The following is a 24,683-nucleotide window of genomic DNA, read 5'->3' as shown; positions in this document are numbered from 1 at the left end:
TACAGTCACTCATGGAGCTCTTGACAGTCTAAGCTGCTTCGAGGCAATATTTATACCAGTGCATTTTAAGATGAAGAGACGAGGACTGTGCACAGAGATACCTGTAAAAAGTGTAAAGAGAGATGAAAGGTTTAATAAGGTTTTGAAAGCCTCATCTTGTCTCTGCAGGTTATTCAGTGGCCGTTGGAGACTTCAATGGTGATGGCATCGAAGGTAAGCCCTTGCTTCAGTAAGAAAATCATGTTAATAGGCTGGGTAGGTCTTTCAAATAAATTGTACAGTGCACAAGGAAATGTATCAAGTGCTAGGAGTGAGCTGCTCTGTTCAGCAAAGTCACTGTGCTTTGGGACCTGACTTCCTATCTGTGTCTTGCTTTATGTTTCAGACTTTGTATCAGGAGTCCCACGAGCAGCAAGAACTCTGGGCATGGTAAAAAATTTGAAGCATTTGAAGCATATTTATTTACAATAAATAAAAAAAGGTGGCTATTGCTGGTATGCTGTAATGTGTATTTCTTCATGTGCAGGTGTCCATTTACAATGGGAAAAACATGTCTTCCATGTACAACTTCACTGGAGAGCAGGTGCGTGGCTTTGCTGAGTGTGATGGGTGACCAGGAGGCCTTTCCTATGTTGTGTCAGTATTTGGGGTACTAGATAATATAATAGTCTCTATGTTACTGGCTTGATTGGCAAAGCAAAATTTCGTGAAGTCTGAAGGAATTCTAATCTTATTTCAATAAAGGAAATGGTCCCTATTTTGAGAACTGGGAAAGAGACTGGATCATGAAAGGGGACATGGGAAAAGTAACTGATGAGTTTTCTCTCTAACAGAGTAAGGAAGAGAAACAAAAATGTAAGGAACAAAAAAATTTGTGGCATATATTATCATCTCCCTGATGTATTTTGTGTACAGATTGGTGTAAACTTGTTTATGTTTGTATCAGTGCAATGCAGGTTTGGTTTGAATTTTGTTTTCCAGATGGCTGCCTATTTTGGGTATTCAGTGGCTGCCACAGATATTGATGGGGACAAGTAAGTGTTCTCTTCTCCCTCTTCTCACCAATGCCACCCAAATTGTTTCTGGAAAGAAAAAGATTAGCTTTTATTAAAAGGTCTTTCCCACAGTCTAGATTTCTGCCTTCATTGCTGGCTTAACGACTGTCTTGCTAACACTCCACATTTGTTTTAACATTTTAAAATTTGTTTTTGTATTTATCTGCATAAATACACCTGTTGTGTATCACATGCTTTAAGTCCATTACATTTTGGTATATTTGTGCTTACTTTGTCAATAAATATTTGCCTTCGGTTGAATTTAAAGATAGTTAACTTTCATCTGAGTGTTGACTTCAGTGCTGAGTTAACGGGTGCTGAAGAGAATGAATTTTCATTCGGCTACTGAAGAAGCTCTGTCCTTCTTTGGTCCAGTTACACAGATCTGTTTATTGGAGCCCCTCTTTTTATGGATCGAAGTTCAGATGGGAAGCTTCAGGAGGTTGGCCAGGTATCCATCTGCCTTCAGCGAGCCTCCGGAGGGTTTCAGATGGCAAAGCTGAATGGTTTTGAGATCTTTGCGAGATTTGGCAGCTCTATCGCACCCCTGGGGGATCTGGATCAGGACGGCTTCAACGGTAGGGTAATGTTTCTTGATCAGGATCTCCTGATTGTAGGGGAAACCCAGCCAGCACAGTGAATGTGGATTCTGCACACAAACACTCGGCGCTGTAGCTGTGACTGAGTGTGGGACACTGAGGTCTAGACTCCCTTCGATGCTTGTATGCTACTCCCAGGAATGCTAACAGGAGTTCCATGGATGCATCGAGCAGAGACTATACCATTGAAACGACAGCATGGACTGCTTTAGCTCTTACAATGACCACTTGGTTGCTTTCTAAGTCATGGCCACAATAGAAACTTCAGTAAAGTACCTGATTCTTCACTGGGACCTGTTAGGACATCTTCAATATAATTTTCCTCTTTCCATTGTTTAAAGATTATTTTCCTCTCTAGAAACAAAATGATGACAGAAAAGAAGGTTTTATTTCATCTTGCTGGTTAAAAATGTTCATATAAAAAAGATTTTCCTGAGAAAAGTGCAGATTTTTTTTATTATTATTATTCAAAATGGAAGAGTTTGGTGGAAATACTGTGTAGCAGCTACAGCCAGATGTTCCAAGAGCTGAGTGTCTTGAGTGAGTAATTGGAAGAGAAATTTGAGTCTGACACAGCTGGAGCTGAGGACTCTCAAACCCCTTGCCCAAGCTTCTTGTTACTTTCTGATAGGAATGAAGAGGAATGAAGCAGGCAAGAATCATGTAGTGATGGGATGGAGACTTACAGGAATCGTAGGGAGAATACGTTGTTCTGCCTGTCATACTCCAGTGTTGCCTAAAGAGGAGTGGGAGTTTGAGTTCCACCAAAAATGCTCATTTTTTCCATTCTGCTTGCAAGCTAAGTATTTTCTGTAAGATAAAAAATTACAATAGGTGGTTACTTCAAATTCTCAGGTAGCCCTAATTTATTTTTGATGAAGTCATAAAGTCATAGTGTAGTTGGAATTGGAGGGGACCTTTTTAGTTGCTAACAGGATGTACAATCAGTGTGAAGATGTGATATCGCTGCAATTATTTACAGAAGACATTGGACAGCTGATAGCCAAAACTCTGGTCACCTGAAGAAATCATCCCAAAAATGTTTTGATTCCACCATACTTACATCTGTAGGCAAGAAAGTCATAGCAAAAGCTGTGTTCCTTTTAATTGCTTTGCTGTTATTTAGTCTGGTTTGGGTTATATTGCTCTGCCTCATTTTGGGAGTGTTAATTAAAATACTTTCCATCACAGTATGGTGCAAGATAGGAATTTTTACTGTCTTCATGAAGTTTGTAAATAGGAGTCAAAAATACAAACCAGTAAACTTTTGAGTCCTTATTCTTTTCATCAAGCTTTCTCAAATTTCAGAAAAGAGGAAGGAGAAATGTAATTATTCCAAGTAGTGTTTCATGTTTGGTCCCTGCACTGACTGTGGAAAAGTTGAAATTAGACCATATGTACACTTCCAGAGCTGTCCTTACAGATAGTCTAATTAGCATTTCATTTATTACCATTTATTAATCATTAACAGTGAATACTTCTAAATTTATTAAGCTTTAAGAGAAAGAATAACTGCACTAATTGGAAGTTCTCCATAAAGCATGCTGCCAAGCCATGACTGGGACAGATTGGAATTTAATATTTACCATTGGTTTAGGATGATTTAAATTTTCCATAATTATTAACATGTCCCACCCTTTGGAGGAACATGAGCATGTAAATGAAATGGGAAGAGTCCCACTTAGTTTTGTGGTTTGGTGCCAATAGTAACTAACTCTGGTTGTTTTAATAATCTCAAAAGCATCCCAAATCCATAGGATTTTACTGCAAGTCAGTCACTAAAGCGCAGAAGTGTTTGTAGAACTATTTCTTTCCTTCCTCTCCCCGTAAAAGTCTATGACATGTTCTTGTTAAACATCTAATACTTTCTAGAAAAAACGGCATCCAATAATAACAAAAAAAAAAGGAACAAACAAAAAGAGCAATGAAAAACCAAATGTTTATGAGCATTTTAAAAGCTGGTTGCATTTCCTCCCTACTGACACACATTGAAACTGTAATATCAGAAATTACTGATTGATGTAAGCACAGATATGTTCTAGTTTGTGTCTGGAGATGTTTATGATTCTTCTTTTGGTTTTCAGATATTGCAGTTGCGGCACCATATGGTGGAGAGGACAAGAGAGGACTTGTGTATATCTACAATGGAGGAGCAAGTGGTTTGAATGCCGTCCCATCCCAGATCCTGGAAGGGCAGTGGGCTGCTCACACTATGCCCCCCAGCTTTGGGTACTCACTGAAAGGAGCCACAGATGTGGACAAAAATGGATATCCAGGTCCTCTGCTCGAAAGGGCACTTTACAATAACTTAATAGCAGTCCCACCTCTGAGGAACAGCATATTTTAAAAAGCAAATTGTAATGTGTAATATGTCTCATTTCTTCCTAGACTTGATTGTTGGAGCCTTTGGTGTTGACACAGCTGTTCTGTACAGGTAAGGGTTCCTCTGTGCTTGTACCTGAGTGAAAGCTCGGTGGAGTTCTGGAGCTACAAAAGAAAGCAGGATCAGGGAAGTCTGAAAATCTGCGACTTCACCTTCCAAACCTCTGGAGGTGAAAAACCACTATACTGCTTTTTTCACTGAGTAAACCTATCTGCTGTCTAAAATGCGTCTTCCTTAATAATATGTAGTTAGGAGAAAACATAAATAAGCTCTCTTCAAGGCTTTCTGAGTGACAGCTTTCTAGATACTGACACAACAGCTGCCAGCTATTACACTGCAATCCCCATAGTCTCATCCCAACTTGCTTATTTTGAGAGAATATATTGTCTGTGCTATAAGTAGAGAAGACTTCCTCTTTACACAGTTGTCCATGTTTTGGCTGATGGAAATGAAAGGGCACAGAAAAGCTTCCCACTTTTCCCTCATCTAGTCAATGGTTATTTGTTTTTCTTGTGGTTTCACTAAATATCATGTGTTTTTGTATATTGCACAATTTGATGTGGGGGGGGGGCATTGTCTAACATGGTGTTGAGTGCTCTTCAAGAAGATGTTTTCTTTGCAGGGCTAGACCAGTTATTAGAGTAAATGCTGCCCTGGAAGTTAATCCAACCATTCTAAACCCAGAAAACAAAGCATGTTCACTGGGAGATGTAAAAGTTTCTTGGTAAGCAGTGTATCTATGTTTTCCTTTGAGGGGAGGGACTTCTTAGATTTTAATTTTGTAAGCTTCCAATTTTGAAAGATCTCAGGAATTCTAGTCAGTTAATTGAAAAAAAAGAAAATCAAGCACAGATTTTTCTGAAAGAACGGACAACACAAAATAAGAACTCTCTGACAGCAGCTGGAGGACCAGCGTTGTCTTTAGTAGATGCCAGCCTGACTCCCAAAACCTGCAGAGACTGCCAGTTGTCCCTGTTGAGCAGAGTAAGGTCTTCCCAAGATGTCAACACATCAGACAGCATTTGCCGTGTTTTTACCCACTAACTTACGTACCGGGGCAATGATCTGCTCTGTAAACTGGTTTTGCTTCTGGTTCCTGGGCTGTTATCCAAACCTACTTTCCCTTCCTAGTGCTAACTTTCTTTTTAGGGTCAGTAGGATACGTTTAAAAATAAGACCCTTTTGATGACAGGAATGAACATTCTGGTCCAAAGGTGATTATCCCTACATGAATCAAGACTCCAAAGCTTTGCATTGCCTGCAGTTCTTTGTACTTATTAATAGGTTATAGTTTCTCTTCCAACATTAGAAAATAGCTCTTGGGAGTGAGCTAGAATCTCAACAAGACGATGCATCTGAACAGAAATAAACAGTGAGGAATTTTAGAAGAAAATGAGAGAAAAAGTGTGTGAAATCCGTTTTTTTTTCCTTCTCAAACAGCTTCAAAGTAAAGTTCTGCTTAAAAGCGGATGGCAAAGGAAAGCTCCCGAACTCACTCAGTAAGTTCTGCTCATTTAAAAATTGGAGGTCTTGTGTTGTTTGCAGACATGAGCACTGGTCATTGCTATTTTTATGATTGAAACAGCTGGGTGCTCTTTGCAGCGCACTGCTGCCACTTGGGTGGCCGCATACATCTATGTGACTCTTCAGCAGGTTTTATTGGCTGTAGTAGTGTAGAAGTCAGTGACATTTGACCATACCTGAGTCAATCATGTGGTTAACTAGTCTTGGAAAGCCCTTTGTATTTTACGGAATTTAGAGTAACTCTCATTGAGGGGAGTTTTAGACAAGAATATTCACACATGTGCATTGTTGGGTCTGGGAGATACAGACGAGCCATGAGGGACTTGTCACATCCTGTTGAGGTAATGACTTTCTGATTGATATCACTGAATTTTTTTTATTAGATTCTCAGATCAGAATTAGGCAAAGTTTGTTTCAAACAGGTTTTTAAGTTGTCTCCAAGAGATTTTGTAGTGTGGCGAGCAGCCCGCTGCAACCACGTTTTGTCTACTGATTGCAAAATCTTTTCCTTATTTTCTGTGGCATATGCAGAGGTAGTGTGATCTGGGAAGGCTCATATAAATATCTGTTACATATTATAAGTTTTGTTATCTATATCAAATAATTCAAGTAATTAAATTAGCAATAGTGTTTAAAAATACAAGTATTACATGCAAGATTGGTTTACAATTTTCTAGGGGAAATAATTCTAACTTTAGTTCTTGCAGTTCTACAGCAATTATAATCATAAATGTATCTGTATTCTTACATATTTCCAGTGTTTAAGGAAAAAGCAGAGTCTAATTTAGGACAGCGATAGTACTTGAGAACTAACGTAGTTTCCATTTTACATGGAAAGAATTGGAAGTTTTAAGAGTGGCAAGCACTAGGTTTTCATTGTAGTTGAAATCAGTGTTCAGGTCCATTTCTGGGGGCAGTCTGCACTGTGTTTGATGGAATGAAATATCACCAACCCAAACCCTTTGGCTTGGCCAGATTTCCAGGTGGAGCTGCTGTTGGATAAACTGAAGCAGAAAGGAGCTATAAGGAGAGCTCTCTTTCTCCACAGCAAACAGCCCAGCCACTCTAAGAACATGACAATTACAAAGGGGGGCAAAATGAACTGTGAGGAACTTGATGCCTTCTTGAGGGTAAGTAAGCATTTATGTTTTAGGCAAATAATTTTTGCTGCATTATCTGTTACAAGATCGTTGTGTTAGGTGTTAAAAAAAAAGAAAAAAATGCTAGAGAAACTTCTTGCTCAGTGGATAGACCTGAAATTACTAAAACCATATGTCTGTCCCAAATTATCGCTGCTGTCACAGGATGAACGATGAATCTTATTGTGGCTAAGGTCCTGGTCCCTAAATGGATTGGAAATTGAATTCAGAACTTTGTTCTGGGTTTTTTGGAGAAGTCATCCAGGCACCAAATTAGTTATAATTTCCAAGGGACATGAAAGTCAATAAGCAGAGGTTGTCCCATCTGCTTTGGAGGTTAAAAACTGAAGAAAAATACAGACCTGCAACTGACAAGCCAAGATAAGCAAATAGCAGAGGAGATAGAGAAGGTTGAAATACTAAGTTTGCTTTTTCTCAGTCATTCTGTTTTCATCCCCACAAATGTGAACAGATGCTAACACAATAAAAAAGTATAAATCAGCAGAAGAAACAGCTCAGATTTATCTCACTGAGTACTTATAAATCAAACATATACAATACTTCCTTCCCTCTAAAAAAACCCAAATAAAAATGCTAGTAATCATTAAAGATTCATGGAGGGTAGGTAATACTTTCTTTGACCTGACTTTTGTGAGTGGGATGTATACGGAATTAGACATCTCGGATCTCAGGGTTAATAAAGATTTAGCACATTTCCACCTGACCTTTTCATAAAGTAATGATGCATGACCTATTTGAAATTATCATAAATGGGATGCAAAACCAGTTTAAAACTATAGATAATCAATAAGTTTCTGCCCATAGAAGATATGTTCTGAAATAAGATCCTGAAATGAAGATCTGTTCTGGAGTCAGTAATTTTCATTACGCTTAGAAGCAAAGCAGAGTTTTCACTGATCGAATCTGTGGCTAATGTAAAGCTAAGACATGGTTGGTAAGTTCTCTGAAAGGTAGGATCAACATTTGATGAACAGAATGATTTTAAATGAACAACATGAAAGTCAGCAACTCCCAAGTGCCAAGTAATTTTAGGGAGGAAAAATTCTAAGTCCAAAGATGAGTATCCATGAGGGATCTTAGAAGCAGACTGAGGTTTGTCTGGCAGGAAAGAGCAGAGTTGTGGAGCCCTTAGGCTCCTTGATACTGGATTTCCATGACTTATTATTTCTGTATGCTCTGGTTTTCCATTTGCTAAACAGGCACGTTACTGCTAAAATTGTGCAGGTTTTCTGATAAGAGATTTTCTACTTTGAAACAAGTTCAGAAGTTTTAATGTTATTTTGGCCTCTCCATTCCTACTACGTTTTAATTGTGATTCAAATCTTTGGCTTCCTCAGGATGAATCTGAGTTCAGAGACAAGCTAACTCCCATTACTATTTTTATGGAATATCGTCTGGATTACAGAACGGCTGCAGATGCAACAGGATTGCACCCTATCCTCAACCAGTTCACTCCTGCTAACATGAGCAGACAGGTACACTGCTTACAGTCTGTGATGAAAACTCAGAACATGCTTAGGTTCATCCTAGGGAGAAAATCAGTTAGAGTAGTACTGGAAGTGTTAATATTGAAGGCTTGGAGTGTTTCATCCTTTCTCATACTATGCTGCTCTATGTCCATTATGTTTATCCCTGTAGTTCTCTTAAGGTAATAGACATAGTTTTTCTATTTCTGCCCTTTTTACAAATTTTTACACTTGTTTCTAAAGAGGATAGTGAAGATGCAACTTAATATGAAGATATTATTCAAAGTATGGAAAGATGGTTAAGGTCTAAGCATTAGTTCTAGAATTGCAGTAGGGCAGGACGAGGCACAGGGCCCCCCTCATATAAAAACTCATTTGTTCTCTTCTGAGACTAATGACATGAAAACATTTCACAACCAGGTATGTAGAATTTTTTTTATGTGGTGGTGAAACAGTATTATTGAAAATGTGTGTTAGAACAGATGAAGGAATTATTATCACAACAGTATGTGTTTGATTTTTGCATAGGCCCATATTCTTCTGGATTGTGGGGATGATAATATCTGCAAACCAAAGCTGGAGGTGTCAGTAGAAAGGTAAATACATGAGAAAAATACTACAAGGAAAAGCAATTTTCCTACTTGAATTCTAAAATTCACTAGCTGGTAATACTTTTGTTTAAGGGATGTGTTGAAATAAGTAGGACTCCTCATTGTATACAATCTAAACTCAGGCTTACATGTTTTAAAGAAAACCTGTTCTCTGCTTTGTAACCTAATGTCTTTAGCATGTAATATCCCACTCCCACCCCAGCCTCCACTATAAGTAGACCATATTTATTTATTTGCTAAGCTGGACATGTATAGTGAGAATAAACCACTGTTAGCTGCCATTGTAGCTCTGTTCTGTTGTTTAATATTAGACAGACACATGAAGATGTGATTTCATCCAGCAAGGGGAGGAGTAGGGCTCTGTTGCCACATCTATGAAAGAAAATTGTTGGTATTGGTAATATCTTTTATCAAACCTGGAAAAAAGAAACAAGTTTTAGGTGGTAATTCTTTTCATGAGTCTGGGTTTTTTGTACTTTGTGTGGCCTAAAGCCACTCTTAGTGTATTATCTCATAATCTGTTTTTTCATACATTATAGCATATGCACATTGCATGTAGTTAGGACACTTCACAAGCACTAATTCATGCAAGTACTTCAGGAATGTTTTACATCAATGCAGGTACCTTGATGTTTGCTTGTAGTTGGTGAAATGAAAATACGTTGTTTGGAAAAATAGTCTCTTTGTATCTAGAACCAAAGGTATTGCAGAGGTCTTCACTCTATTCTATAGTTGAGCCTTCCCTTGAGTTTTGTTATAAATATGTGCTTGTACCTCTGCAAAGTGGGCCTGTAATTCAAAATGTGCACAGGGACTTAGCTGTTCATAATTGTTTGTTCCTTGCGAGAAAAAGGTGTTGGTGTTTTTTTGTTTTGTAGTACATTTTACAGGAAAGATTCTTACAAAAGAGCGTGTAATGCTTGCTCCATTTGTGATTATAGACATGGTTTTTTTCTAAAAGTAGCTTAGAGTTCTCCTGACACTCCTGAAGCAAAGGTACTGCCTCCAGATTTCTCCAATGTCTTTGTGAACTCTCAGATTGTCTCGTTTCTCTAAATTCAGCCACTTCAATGCACTTTAAAACCTGAACACAGAACTCATTTTTACACTGTTTTCTTGTAGCGATCAGAAGCAGATCTATATTGGTGATGACAATCCCTTGACCCTCATTGTCAGTGCTCAGAACCAGGGGGAGGGAGCCTATGAAGCAGAACTCTTTGTTGTTGTTCCACCTCAAGCAGATTTCATCGGAGTTGTTCGTAACAACGAGGTAAAATTCCAACTGCTGTTTTTGAGGAGTCCTATTTCAGGTGCTGCTGTGAAAATCTATGGTGGTTTCTATTATTTCAGTCTTAGAGCAAAGCACTGAAAAAGTTACCAGTTTTTTCCAAGTTTCTCTTTTTTATAACCTTGAGAAGAGATCTGTCTTGTATCAAAAACATTTGTCTCCTTGGAGACTTCCATACTCACATTTTATTTCATTTTAGTACTTGTCTGTGTTATGGCTGAGAAATTATATTAAAATGAATGCAGCCCATCTAGAACTTCTCTCCATACTTTCATCCAGGTGTTCAGACATAAAGAATGACATTCCTTAATACTCCTTTCTGGTTTATTGCAGGCTTTAGCCAGACTGTCATGTGCTTTTAAAACAGAGAATCAGACTCGCATGGTAGTTTGTGACCTGGGAAATCCCATGAAAGCAGGAACTAAGGTAAGGTTTGGTCCAACAGGTGTCTGGTAGTTCACCCAGGAGGGCAGGTGGAATTTTCCTTAATCACAGTAGTGTTTGGGCAGGAAGTTTTCTCACAGGAATTTGAGATTAGCTCTAGCTGGCATTTAGCTTGCCCACACGTTTGGTTAGTACAGCGGTAGTTGGTTTCAACTTTTCAGCTAAATTAAAGGCTGAAAGGAGTGTTCATGAGTTTTATGATGCAACTCAAAATGAGTCGTTCATTAAATAGTGGAAATTATGGACTTTGGTCCCACATGAATTTTTTAAATTTATCTGATATGTATTTTTTAGGATATAATCAAGAGCTAGCTCATAACACTTCTTTCTCTTAGTTCATCTCTCTTCTGCCTACTTCTGTCTAGTTGAGACCTCTACAGTTCCACCAAATGTACCTGAAATTGGAAGAATTAAAAAATTATTAGTGGGACCTGGCAGATTTTAAGGTGATATGATATAATAAGTCTTATTTTCTGAGGAAATGAAGCGAAAATCAGTCACAGTTATAACAATTTCATGATGCTTTGCTTCCAAGAGCCATCTTGTAGAGATGAGTAAATGCTAGTTCCAAAGTCTTTTGCAGTCTATCAAGCTGAACTGCACAGATGTTAAAGCAAATATGAATTGACTTAGACCAAACCTTGGGAATTAATTTTGAATTATTGATGTGTTCCCTGCTCTTTAGATTACAATACTTTTTGCAACACCTGGGGAGGCTCAGTTATGTGTAGAAATGGCTGAAGTAAGGGTGGGGAGCATGATGTAACCCTTATTTTGTATTTTAGGGCAGTGATGCCTTGGCTGTAATCTAAGGAGAGGGCAGTACATTTCCAGCCTGGATGAGCTGGACAAGTTTGATTTGCCAGTTCTGTGTGTGTGTACTCTCATGACCACAAGTCTCAAGCAATTTCGTTGTCTAAGAGCATTAGGAAGCTTTTATTGTGTGTTTTATTTTATTGTGCTTCCACTGAACCACAGTGATTTTTCCCCCAGCTCTTAGCTGGCCTGCGTTTCAGTGTGCACCAGCAGTCTGAGATGGACACCTCTGTCAAGTTTGACTTGCAAATCCGAAGGTATGGAAATCTCTGAGTATGTACCTCACCTGGGAGAAGACACACACAGTAAATATACTGCAAACTACACAGTATCACTCTGGCCTAATTCTCTTGTCTTTGCCTCATAATGGCTTGAAAAATAAACATATTGAATTAGGTTTCCTAAAATACAGGAAAAAATGTAAGAGTATTTGTATGTGCATATTATTGTGCTCTGCTGACACTTGTAGTGCCACAGAATGACTTTGAGTTTATAGCCCTCTTTTAAAACTAATGTTTGAACTCTGAATTCCTTCTGATGTAAAGCCAGAATTTTATGTATTTAGAGTATGAGAGTCTTTTAGGGCAGGCAATGCATGGGGTGGTCTGAGGAGAGGCAACATGCAGTGAACCATCACAAAAGCCAGCGTAAAAGAGCCTGAAAATTAAATGGAACAAACCAGTAGCATTCCTGTTATTATTGGATGAGCACAGCACTGTCATATAAATCTGATATATAAATCTGAATTTATAACTTCTGGAGGTGTTTAAGGTTTGGAGATGTGATCATTAGGAGTATCTTTACCCAGTGCAGTTTTATGTTGCCTTTAATGGACAGTACAAATACAGCTGTTTGGTTTTTTCCCCATGGTGGACCAAAAGTGCCTTTTTATTCCATTTAAAGGGCTTTCTTTTTCTTAATGGAGTGAATAAATTAATCTCATCCACATATGCATTTTTCATCTTCAGGAGTTAGGAAAGTTTAAAGCTGCCATTCTATTTTAATGATAGAGTGGTTTGCCATACCGATCAAAGGCCTTGGCACATTAAATATCTCTTTGCTCTCCCATTGCTGTCTGTTCAGTTTTTCCCCTTCTCCGTCAGCTAGTAAGGTGTGCCAATGGCACATGACTCCTGTTCTTTGCAGGAAGTGATCTGCTCTGGGGTGTCTGTCATCTTCCTTAGGCTACCAGCAGTCACCTGCTACTGCCACCGGGTCTGAAACAGTCAGTGAGGTTGCTCAAGTCATGCTTCTCTCCTGAGGGAAGAGAAGGGAAGTTCCTGTAGTGTTTTAGGCTTTTTATGGAAGAAAATTCCTTTCATGACCTGTGGATGCATGGAGAGCGAACAGTGGTGCGATGGAACACGGTGATCACAGTTCATAGTGACAGGCATTACCAGGGTATTATCTGGAAGAGGTTTTAAGGATCACACCACTTGGCTTAAACTCACAAAGCTCGATTTCCAAAGCTGGCTTAGTTCCTAGCAGAGCAAGTCTAGTCTCTAAAAGAGTGAGGTATTCACAGGTCAGGAGGAAAACATTGTTGCATGTGTTTGTTGATTACAGCAGCAGTGAAGAACAATTAGAAGACTCAAGAAGGTTTTTGTAAAGGAAATTGTTTGGTTAGGGAGACAGAATAATCAGATGTGTCTAAGGAGGTCAGGATTCTGTTCCCAGCGCCACTCTGAGGGGGGAGTGTCCTCTGTATTTTCTTGCGTGACAGCTGTAGAAGAGAGTCAGCATTAACTTTGTGTCCTTCATCCTCTCCCTGCTGAAGCTCCCCCAAACTGTGCAGAGGGTGGGACATCCATGCATTTAGGTGAGAACTTGCTGGAATCTGGTCCTTAGTTTTTAACAAATGTGCTTTCCTATAGTGGCTCAGGAGTCATGCTATGATGTTACATACAATTACTGTGAAGTGTGGAGGGTTTTTTTATTAAATACTTTGCTTATTTCATTTAAGAATTTACCTTTTCTTTTCCCTGCAGTTCCAACCTGTATGACAATCTGAGCCCAGTAGCATATTATCAGGCTGACCTTGCTATTTTAGCAGCTGTTGAAATTAGAGGGTAAGCAATACTATTTTAATAAACATTTTTAATGAGCTTTGCACATTTGCTTCTTTATATTCACTGAACTTCCTTTCAGGTCTGCATAAGTTTTCAAGAAGGCTCAGGGAATTTTTAATCATAAAGACCATATGGTTCTCTCTAGCCAGCCCTTGGACTTTCAGATCTTAAATCATTCTAAATAATTACAAAATTAATTCCAAAAAGGAATATTGTGCCTCCATTACTAGAGATATTTTTTAAAAGAAGAAAATATCACCCCTCGTGTTTGCAGTTCTACATTTCTGCTGGTCACTTTTCTCTTCCACAAACCTGACTGGGGTTTCATCTGAAAACTCCTGAAACCAAAGTTGAAAATCCTATGGAATTTAAGTTTGCAATGTCCTCACCTTCTTCAGTCTTAAGCATAGTATTAATGTTGTAATGACTTGGTTAGTCCGTCACCTCTCCTTGCCAGAAATCTATACTTCCCATCCATAAGCTGTACAGTCCTCTTCCTTAACCAGTTAAGTTGGATTCCTGAGTCAAAATTTTTAAAGTTTTCTGCTACATTCATTATTGTAACGAATTTGTTCAGTATCTGAGAGGTGGGGGATTGCATACTGGAAAAGCATGATTGGTATCTTCACTGTTTTCAGGGCATGCTGAATTAGTCTTAGGACTGTACTGCTAAGGTTCTACATCATCAGTATTTCTCATTGTAGTCACAGTATTTCACACTGGTTTTTGGATGACATGTATGTCTCTCATCATCTTTTAACGTAGAGAACAGAACTGAACATTTAATATTCAAACCACTTCTGTTCTTTTGTGTTTTATATAGAGGATGAAGAAGTGGAGATTGTATTTTAAGCATGTTGGGGGTTTTTTTTAGGTGTTCTAGAGAATCACATTTATTGTTTCATACTTGCTAATAACAACTCCTTTGCTCTGCTGTTTAGTGTGTCGTCCCCTGATCACATATTCCTTCCTATTGCCAACTGGCAGCCAAAGGAGAATCCCGAAACAGAAGATGATATTGGGCCTCTAGTTCAGCATATCTATGAGGTGTGGAATTACTACTGATTTCAGTGACATGGTTCTGTGATAAATGAAAATAAATCATTTGGTGTAGCTTTTCTCTGGAGTAAATTATGATTTTTTTTCTTTTATTTTGTCTTGCATGTAAGGAGAGATTTTATGATTTTTTAATGCTGGGCCAAAAACTGGTATATCCAAGATGGGTTGGAATGCCTGCAATTAGTGTAACAGGGGTTGATTACCCACATAACTACACATATTTTATTTTATTGCCTTTTGAAATCTAGGTAAAACATTTGAAGTAATGTGAACTCAGGAAATGGCCCATGGGTGTCAGTTATTGTACTCTATCTATTCTGAATCACTACTCTGAAGTCTTTTGCTCTGAAAAAATTTAAGTATTTAAAATTTCCCTAAAAGAATTACCACAGATTTAATCTAGGTTGTTTAATTAAGCAAAACTTACCGAGAGAGCTGTGTGAATAACAATAGTTAAAATTTTTACCACTTTTAGGTAAAGTTTTGATGCTGTTGCCACACATGCGCCCCCCCCCCCCCCCCCGGGGGTGCGGGTAGTGGCAGTACCACATTTGTGGCTCAAATATAAAGTAACTATATGCACATTAATAGAGAAAGCAGAATTATTTTTTTACATCTGTAAATTTTGTTTTCATAATCAGCTGAGAAACAATGGTCCAAGTGCATTCAGCAAGGTGATGATGACTCTGCAGTGGCCTTACAAATATAAAAACAACACGCTCTTGTATATTGTTCAGTATGAAATTGATGGTCCCATGAACTGCACTTCTGACATGGAAATCAACCCACTGAAAATTAAGGTAAGCAGGACTTTCCCTTTGAGTGGAATGAAGGATGTTTGGTTGTTTTGTAAACACTTAAAACAGCCAAATCCCTGAGAATATGAGAAACTGAGATCGTTTTTCATCTGTGGCTGCACTTTTCCACAGTACATGTCAATGTATATACCAGGTGAAGTAAAAGGTAAACAACAGTTCAAAATTGTCAATTCAAAGATCAGTTTGTCTTGTTTACTTTTATTGTGGGGTTTTCTTCCTATATTTTTTTTTAACTTCAAGGCTGTTCTGTATGAGTTCTAAGTCCAAAGCAATGGAATTATAATGAATGTGGTCATGAACTAAAACCTAAAACATACCAGATGCTTTTGGACTGTTCATCTAAATTTTCTGGGTTTTGTTTCTTGGAAGAAAATGGTATATTTTTTTTTTACATTGCTAGCTTATTTATCTAGGCCCTCATCCAAAGGTCACAAAAGGCAATAGGGGTTAGCTATGACTGCCAGCAAAACATGAGATTTACAGAGCAGAAGAAACTCCTTTTTCCTAGGCTGGACTAGGCAAAGAAACACCAGATAAAACCCAACAAGTTTAATTGAGTGTAGAGAGTTGAATTCTAGGATAGTTTAGAACAAGCAATAAAAATCAGTATGTTAGTTGAAGAAGAATTTGAGCAAAAGAAGGACTGAGGGAAGATATTCAGTGTATAGAACAACAAAGAATACTTGTGTATCTTTGATAACAAAAAGCAGTTTCTGTGAATATATAAATACGAAGTTCCTGTGCTTCTGCTGTACAATTTGCAATGATTTATTTTCAGCCAGAGTCTGAAGAAGAGCCAGGATAGAAAGAGAGAAACTTGCAGTTAGGTATTTTCTTGACCTTAACCTTGAAGACTGCAATTATCTAAATCGTTGTTTGGATTCCCTTGGTGTATCACAGATTTCTGCTCCCAAGGATGATGACAGGAATGAAACACTTGGCAGGGAAGATCACCGTGACCACCGCATCAGCCGAAGGGATTTAGCTGCCGTGGAGGGGGATGTGCACACTTTGGTGAGCTCTCAGCACTGAGATGTTGACAATACACCTACAATCCTGTGCTAAGTCCTTAAAAACAAATTTAAGGAAGACTTGTCCTTTCTAAACATGATTGGAAATAATCTGTAATAGGAAATAAGCATATTACCATGTCACTGTCTTTGTAACTGCAAACTGTAAGTAATTATCCACTACTGGGGGTTATTTAATGTATTTTAATAGTTTATGGTGCTTTGCCAGTGTAGGTTTATGGGTAAAGTAATGCCATTAATGACTTTCAAAATATTTTCATACTTGGAATATCCTTCCTATTTTTATACACAGGGCTGTGGAACTGCTGACTGTTTAAAGATTGTCTGTCAAGTTGGCCACCTGGAAAGGGGAAAGAGTGCAATATTGTATTTAAAATCACGCCTTTGGACCCAAACTTTCATGAATGTGAGTGACTCTGAATATTCTGTCACTGTTTCTGAAACATTAAAAGTGATTTTTGTACCCACAGGCAATACTAATTTCTTTTTCTTACACAGAAAGAAAATCAGAATCATTCCTACTCTCTCAAATCATCTGCTTCTTTCAGTGTTATAGAGTTCCCTTATAAGAACCTTTCCTTTGAAGATATTCACAATTCTACAGTAGTAAGTAATTTACATCCAGCTTGAGTTATATATATATATATACAATCACTTCAAAATTAATGCAAAGACAATTATTGTTGAGTAACGTTTTTATGGCTTGGTATAATTTTAATTTTATAATTTTTTATTTGTTTCATGTATTTATTTCAGTTGTACACATACTGTTGAAGGTAAAACAGACTGGAGTTGACAATATTTGTGGCTTGAAAGACTTAATTGAAAATGAAAAAAAAATTATAGCAAACAGTCCTAATGTTCCTGTTAATGCCATTGTTGTTAGAGAAATAGTTTCCTTTAAATTAGTTTTCGGCTGTAGTAGCACTTAGAGCTTGAATAATGAACTTCCATTATATTATATGAAGTACTATGTGAGTGTGGAACAAAGGCCATCTGTGCCTCAGGGGGTTTCAAAGGGAAAGGAGATGGGGTGCAAACAGAAGAATGTAGGCCACTTGTTTGGGCTGGCAAATTGAAAGTTTTTGGTAAGCATTATAGGATTAAGAGATCTTAAGGAAAAGGTAGAAAAGGACTGTGATTGTCTTATTTTTGAATATGGTTTCTAATGCCTATTATTAACTGGGGTTTTTTCTCTCCCAAAAAAAGAATGGACTTGATTTTTTGTTTCAGAAAGTACTGCCTTTTGAGATAAAAAAAGGAAAATGCCTGAATTTTTTTTCTCTAATTCTAAAATATTTCCAGATTACTACAGTTTTACTGAAAATCATCAAGAATTACAGAAGATATGTTGCCATGTTATCACTGACTGCAAAAAAGCAAACCCAAGCAAAATAACCCCCAACCCCCTGTTATCATTTAATTTTAAAATCCTATTAAGTTTGGGTCAGTGAAGTCTTTATTTCACCAATTAATCTATGACTTTTGACTCATACTGGAGAGAAAAAATAATTTATACTGGATTAAGATTATAATCATGATAGGATAAAGGTATACAAGATTTAAACTGCATGGATGAACTCAGCATGTCACTGTGATGCAAAGTGTGGTTTATCGTGTTTTTCTGTTAGGTTGCTACAAATATTACATGGGGCATTCAACCACAGCCCATGCCTGTGCCAGTGTGGGTTATAATTTTGGCCGTCCTAGCAGGGTTACTGCTCCTGGCTGTTCTAGTGTTTGTCATGTACAGGGTAAGTACTGTGTTTGCGGGGTTTTGTATTGCTTGCTTTTCCCTACTAGTGATGTATTATTCATATAGTACCAGCAGTTTGCAGAAATGCCTTGGTCCCCTAATCATCTGAATCAGTTAAGTTTTTGGAACAACTGTAAAAGCTTTTCAGCTTTTTCAGGAAGAAGCTGAATAAAAGAGCAGGTCTGTGATTGTGCTGAGCTCAGTTTAATTTTTCAACTGTTTAATTTTTTTACTGTCTTTGGAGGTCAGAAATGGGGGAAGACAGTAGGAGTGAAAAGACAGCTTAATCAGTTAAGATCTGATCACGAAGGAAAGAGAGAATGTGTGTATGTTTTGCAAATCACAATGCAATGTCCTAATTGTTCTCTGAATCACAGATGGGCTTTTTCAAACGTGTGAGGCCACCTCAGGAAGAACAAGAAAGAGAACAACTGCAACCACATGAGAATGGGGAAGGAACATCAGAAGCTTAAGCAGAGTTTTATCTGTAAGACATTCTGAAAAGTACACTTGCCTACATCTTGTTTACAAATACTGGCTTCCCCCTTAATGAACAAACACTCATGAGTGCAGAGCAGCTGGCCTTGGAAGGCATCAGCTTGTGCAAAACAAGGGCAATACACTTAAATCCTCCCTTCTGTATTACCGCCGTTCCTACTGCCACTAACACATCCGCACTGACCCGTGTGAGAAACTCAAGTAAGAGTTGTGCTGGGATTTTGCTTACTGGGACACAGGAAACATCATCTTTTCTGATTCATGTACTGACTCTCCATGAATTGCTACGCAGATTCTGCATTTGCTCTTGGAGCCAACAGCTTCCAGAGGTGCTTGCTGGGTTACACGTTTGGTTTCAGTTGTTTGTGTTGGAGTACACTACATTTCACTGCCTGGCTCTTGAAAGTCAGTTGCACAAAAAAAAAATGAATGTAGCTTATTTTACAGTACTGAAGAATGTTCTTTACCCATTAGCTCTGATGATAATTTTTTCTCCTGCTCAAGAAATAGGAAATATTCAGTGGAATCATTTACATGTGATACCTGTTCTGCACACCTGTTACCCTGCCTGCTCAGTCATCTGTCTTGTGGTTTCCCCCTAGACCTTACAAATACTGTTCTCCAGGTGCTCGGTCTTTTACTGTAGGGTTTGAGCCTACAAACACCGAGTGAGCGATAAAAATCTGGGGCTGATGTGCTTTCTGTGGGACTTGGGGAAAAGATTCAGGGCAAGATCCCAAGACTCTGCTGTGTATTTCCACAGAGCAGGATCCAGGTGTTTCAAAGTTCTTGGCAGTATGGATGCATCCATGTACTGCCAGGGACAAGATGCTGGGCTGTGGCTGCCAACAGACATGTCTGAGAAAACCCATGATGTCCACAAGTCAAACCTCCACAGGGTTTGAAGTGAAGGCTGTAAATTACTTGGATTGTATTTTGGTTTCTAGCAAAACACTGGAGGGAACACTGTGTGACAGGTTAAGTGGTGCACTGTAGGGAAGCTGTTAATCCTCACTTTCTCTGGTTGGCCATGCCCAGGTGCAGGATGGAGTGACACAGGGGCTGTTTAAACTAGGGTCTCTGCCACCCACATCCATGGATCTGGATCATGGATCTAAAGTACACCAGTACTTTAGCCACACTCACACCTCCCTCACCTCCTGCCCTGAGAGAACAGCGAGTCAAATGAAGCAGAGAAGAGCTGGCAGTGCAAAAGGGTTCAAAAAGTAAAGGTTCATTTGGCTTGTTTCATTTCACCCATTCATTGTCTCATTGGCTTGTTGCATTTGATTCATTCATTGTTTCAGTCCCTGCATGTTTCATTGCACAAGACATTTCCTTACACAAGACATTTCATTATGTTCAATACATTTCATTACCAGAAAAGACACTAAGTATTTTGTTTCACTGTTGTTTTTTAAACATACCAAAAGATCAGTGGTTTAAAGCCATCAGTTTACATCACTCTCAGCTTATTTCTCTCACCACTGGTGTAGTAACATGAGGCTTCCGACACTGATTGACACGAGAGCATTTTCTATGAATTTCAGTAGACAAGTAACTGCAAATCAGGAGGTTGTTCAGCTTGCAAACACAGCTAACTGTGCTGCACAGATCCTAGAGTGGACATACTTAAACTATTACTAACGTGCCTTCTATGAGATGTGCTTATTCTCTTTTCCAAAAAGGGAATAAATTACAGTATAAACTCCCTGTATACAGCCAGGCACACAAAGGAAGACTTCTACTGTACTTACAGCAGTGAGATTTCAATATAGACAAGCTCTTAAAGGGGCAAAAGCTCTGGTTTGATTTTGTACCTTGGGGTTTTTGTTCACAGCTGCATCTCCTCCATACATACAGCAGTGCCCACAAAACCCAGAATTTTCTGAAATGAGCAGTTTGTTTCAACTCTTATTTCTGCATCCTTTCAGAGATTTAAAATCCACCAATGGCTTTTGTTGTTAAATCCATTCTTACTTGCTGATCCATGACGGCATCTGAGTCCTTAAGGAAGACAACACAGAGTCTGGGGGGACCAGTATGTTCACCGGATATAGGCTTGCATATTTATCCATTTACATGGGTTTGGTTTAGGCAGTTTGTTTAGATAAAATTAGTTTACATGAAAGGGTATAGGGCATAATTCCTCTTTCACTGAATTTTCAAGGTCTTCAGTGTGGCCAATGTTTTATTTTTGTCTTTATTTTTAGTATTGTTACTAGTAATGTAGTAGAGAATCAGGAGTCAGGCTTTGATCCTGGCCTCAAAATGTGACTTTGATGGAACAGCATTTTCAGTAACTTACATGGGCTTGTGGTTCACACACTTTGTCAGCTGATTATCTATGTGCAAGAAGATTGGTTTTACCCAGTCTTAATCTTAGTAGGGTAAGAGGTTTAAGAGACTGTCAGACAGATTATAGCTCTAATTCTTACATGTGTGCTTTCATTACATGTACACTCCATGGTGACTTGAAATTTGTTGGACTACTTGCATGTGTAGGCGTTAGTAGATGAAAAAGAGTATTTTAAAAAAGCATGGTCAAGATCCCTTCTGCTCATGTGGATGGGATACCATAGCATTGTTAATGTCAGTGCTAACTGCATCTTAATTTTACTGTGTCAACTGGAAACTCATTTTGCTGATTTTCAGGATAAGAAGGTACATTTTATTGGTACAACTACTGTAGCTATGGAAAGTATCTTCCATTTTTGAAGTTACATAAAGTAAGACTTATTTAAATGATTTTTATTTCTTACCTTCTGCTGGAGAATGAAAGCAAATAAAAAGATAAAAATAAAAGACCACAGTAGCATATGTAAATGGAGTATAGAGGTTACTTAGTGAGCATAGATGTAACACCTCAGAATTCAATTTAAAGTAACGTTTGTGTTTCAGGGAGATTCCAAGCTGGAAATTTTCCTGAATGGGGGTGCAGGAAACTCTTGATAGCATGTTCTAGATTCAGGAATAAGATTCCAGATTATGTATGCACTTGTGTCAGTATAAATTTCATAATGACTTACAGGCATTGATGTATTCTTACAGCAAGTACTATAGAATGATGTTAAAGCTTTTAAAGAAACTTTAAAAAAGATATTTCAGAATGAAATTAATGCCTTTGATTCAAAATTGCTGTGAATAAGATGCATACTGGGAGCATTTAAAAAATACAAGTACAGCAACAGAAAATTAGTCTTCTTTTGAGAGCTATGTTTCAGAAGCAGATTTTTTTATGACTATAAAATCAGCAGCTGTGTAATTATTTAGACAATAAAAACATTTTAAAAGAGCTATATCTTTTATAATGAAATATGAAATTATTTAAGTACTCCAGTTTGCAATTAATGCAGCATCTCATGATCAATATTGAAAAGTGACTTTTATTACAGAAAGCATATTATCTATATTTGACAATATTTAGAAAATGTAAAGTGAGGAACCTAATATATAGGTTTACATTTGTTTCAAGAAACTATGAAATTGTGGAAATAGCTTTTGTTTAAGCATGATTGTAAAGTCAAATATGGGCTATATTTATCAATGTAATTTGAAATCTTTGAGGAAGTTTGCCAACGTTGTCTGCCAAGTATCAGGTTTTTTCTGTTTTAAGTCTTGATGTACACATTGATCTCTAATTCACATAATGCTTGTGAAAACTTTAGAAAGTTTACTACATGTGCTCTTTCTTTATAAAACATTTATTCCAAGCAAAGGTTTTAAATATTTAGTTGTTTCTAAACTTGTGTCCATGCTTAAATAGTCTTAAAGGGTATTTTAAAAATACTTCAGCTATAATCAGCATGCTCTTGATGATTTGAAGGAATCATGCTGCACTTAGATTCTTGCAGCATTAGGGTTTGCTGTTGGTTACCCTGACAGAGCCCTGCACTATTTTTTCTTACACCCTCCCAGGCAGTCACAGAGCAGCATTACCCTGGTGAAAATCAAGGTAGTTTTTGTCTTTGGTCCAGAGTAATGTGACCCTTTGAATGTGATTGTTTGTGTTCAATGCTGCTGGCTGTTAATGAGTCAGAAAAAAAGTATTTTATTAAAGAAAAACAGGAATCCAAAAAATAAAAAAGTAGTGGCAGAGACCAGATGAGGCTTACAGCAAAGAGATAATTTTGGTTTGTTTCTGGGATGTGCAGAGCTGTTAGTGCTCTGCTGGCAGTGGCCCCTGTCACGCTGGATGCCACAGGTGGGATCATGGTTATTGCTGAGCTCTGGTAACCCTCACGGGTGTGAGTGGAATCTGAGCTCTCTGGTACTGAATCTTTAGCCTTGAACCTCCATGTGCAATATAATATGGTCTGACTTGGTTCACTGCTGAGTTCTCTGCCTAGAAGGGCCTAAGAAGGGCCGTGGTGTTTGCTGGCTTAGAGTGGTCAGTATTTGTAAGGACATGAACAGAACCAGCGTGCTCAGTGGAGGTGATGAATTAATGGTTTCGGAAGTCTTTGATCGCCCACATTGGGTGGAGCAGGATGTACCTCCTAAAGTGTGTCCAATACTAACTGGAGTTCTCAAGAACTGCTACCACCTTCTTTAGGTCCGTTGTGGAAGATTTGACTAGAGGCTGTACAAAACTGGGCTTGAGTCTGTAGTACTACTACTGTTTCATGTGATGGTGGTATTTAGGTGTATTTTTTTCCAGTGTGTAGAATTTTAACATAACACAGGAAAACTAGCCTGTCATGCAATGACTTCTCCAAATACGCTGCATTAAATGAATAACTTGACCCTTGGCTTTTGCAAAGTAATGGAAGATTTAATGTAGCATTTGCATCTTCAAAAAACTTTTACAGGTTTTGCTTTTCTAGTCTGTGAAGGAAACCTGTATTTGCTATGATACAAATGTGCTGAACATGTAATGTTTTATTTCTTTGTAATGGAATTTTTTGGCCTTTTTTGTGTTTGCTCGTGCATTAAATCAGTAGAGCATTATTTGCACAAGCAAAAAATTAACGTACTAACAAGAGTGCTGCATTTTATGTTTCTTTGTCATGCAGTAAATACTTGCAGCATAAATGGGAATATTTTCAGTTACTAGTTTCAAAGGTCTTCGGTACATTTAAAAAGAGCAATATACATTTAAAGTCACCTTATTTTATATTAAATTATAAATTGTGCAAAAAAATGGGTATTGTGGCCCAGTAATTTTGTACTGATATGAAATATATAGCTATTAAAGCTATGGTTTGCTTTTCAACTCATTCTTTTCATTCTAATGCAAATCTGAGTGTTTTTATTAGGTTGTATTTTTCTATGTATATATACAATTTCAAAATACTATGATTGGGTAAACTGAAAAATGTAAGTTTTGATTTGATTCTGATATTTAGAATTTTGGAATAAAATACCTCTTAATCAACAGGGATTTTGTCGTAGGCTTGTTTTTGGTTTTTTTCTTAGGTGTGTTTTTTTAAATGCATTTAATTCACCAGAAAATGTTTTATAGTATACGTTTGTACTCCACAGTTATGTGCTAAATTCAGAAACATCACATTTACACAATTTTTACATTCTCACCTCAAGTGGCACATGTTAACCTTGAGTCAAAAAATTTTGTAATCACAAGGAAGGAAAAGGATCTAGTCACAGACTATATTCTGCCACCAGAAAACTGCTTTCCAACAGAAATTCCTACGTACCAGAAATAAATATTTTAGATTTTATAGCTGCCACATTGCTGTAGAAAATGGTGACATCTTGACCTTTGGTTAGAAAAATTCTCAGAGAGCTGGAGTTTCTTTTCTTGTTGTAGTATTAGTCTAATTTTATCTCAGCGTTACATTTTTTCTGATTACCAGTCATGCTCACCTGTGTGCGTGGGGTCACACTAATATTTTGTGGCACAATAAAGGCATCCGTGTGTCTGTTTCATTGATAAAACAAACAGTGAGAAGTAAATGTTAGTGCTTGTGAACACTAGAAAGACTCCAAACCAGGGAGCTCCCTGACTTGCTAGCAGAGAATTTGTTAACTTAAAGAAAATAGTAATAAAGGACATGGAAAAGATGAAAAACTGATATTTGTGGTTTAATTAACAGCTTCACTGATCTCACAGTAGCTGCACCTAATGTGTGTAAGAAACATGACA

At 37.8% G+C, this 24,683-nt stretch overlaps 1 protein-coding gene across 1 annotated transcript in view; it reads left to right on the top strand.

The window, feature by feature from the left end:
- Nucleotides 1-23,960, top strand: part of ITGAV (integrin subunit alpha V) — a 46,167-nt gene extending 22,207 nt beyond the window's left edge. Inside the window, exons 8-30 of the mRNA XM_042040531.1 lie at nt 169-213; nt 386-429; nt 527-583; nt 982-1,034; nt 1,431-1,633; nt 3,739-3,930; nt 4,043-4,088; nt 4,660-4,761; nt 5,478-5,536; nt 6,537-6,691; nt 8,059-8,196; nt 8,716-8,783; nt 9,921-10,068; nt 10,420-10,512; nt 11,524-11,603; nt 13,335-13,415; nt 14,357-14,462; nt 15,116-15,274; nt 16,193-16,306; nt 16,616-16,729; nt 16,822-16,929; nt 17,955-18,077; nt 18,457-23,960. Coding sequence (XP_041896465.1) covers nt 169-213; nt 386-429; nt 527-583; nt 982-1,034; nt 1,431-1,633; nt 3,739-3,930; nt 4,043-4,088; nt 4,660-4,761; nt 5,478-5,536; nt 6,537-6,691; nt 8,059-8,196; nt 8,716-8,783; nt 9,921-10,068; nt 10,420-10,512; nt 11,524-11,603; nt 13,335-13,415; nt 14,357-14,462; nt 15,116-15,274; nt 16,193-16,306; nt 16,616-16,729; nt 16,822-16,929; nt 17,955-18,077; nt 18,457-18,552 — 2,384 coding nt within the window. The 3' untranslated portion in view covers nt 18,553-23,960. The remainder of the gene's footprint in view (nt 1-168; nt 214-385; nt 430-526; nt 584-981; nt 1,035-1,430; nt 1,634-3,738; nt 3,931-4,042; nt 4,089-4,659; nt 4,762-5,477; nt 5,537-6,536; nt 6,692-8,058; nt 8,197-8,715; nt 8,784-9,920; nt 10,069-10,419; nt 10,513-11,523; nt 11,604-13,334; nt 13,416-14,356; nt 14,463-15,115; nt 15,275-16,192; nt 16,307-16,615; nt 16,730-16,821; nt 16,930-17,954; nt 18,078-18,456) is intronic.
- Nucleotides 23,961-24,683: the final 723 nt, after the last annotated feature.

This window comes from Corvus kubaryi, unplaced genomic scaffold (genome assembly GCF_017639235.1).
Source record: "Corvus kubaryi isolate FWS band 111438036 unplaced genomic scaffold, C.kubaryi_AGA036_p1.0 37396, whole genome shotgun sequence".
NCBI classification, from domain to species: domain Eukaryota; kingdom Metazoa; phylum Chordata; class Aves; order Passeriformes; family Corvidae; genus Corvus; species Corvus kubaryi.
Note: the sequence above shows the minus strand (reverse complement) of the source record. Positions and strands in the feature narration are given on the sequence as shown.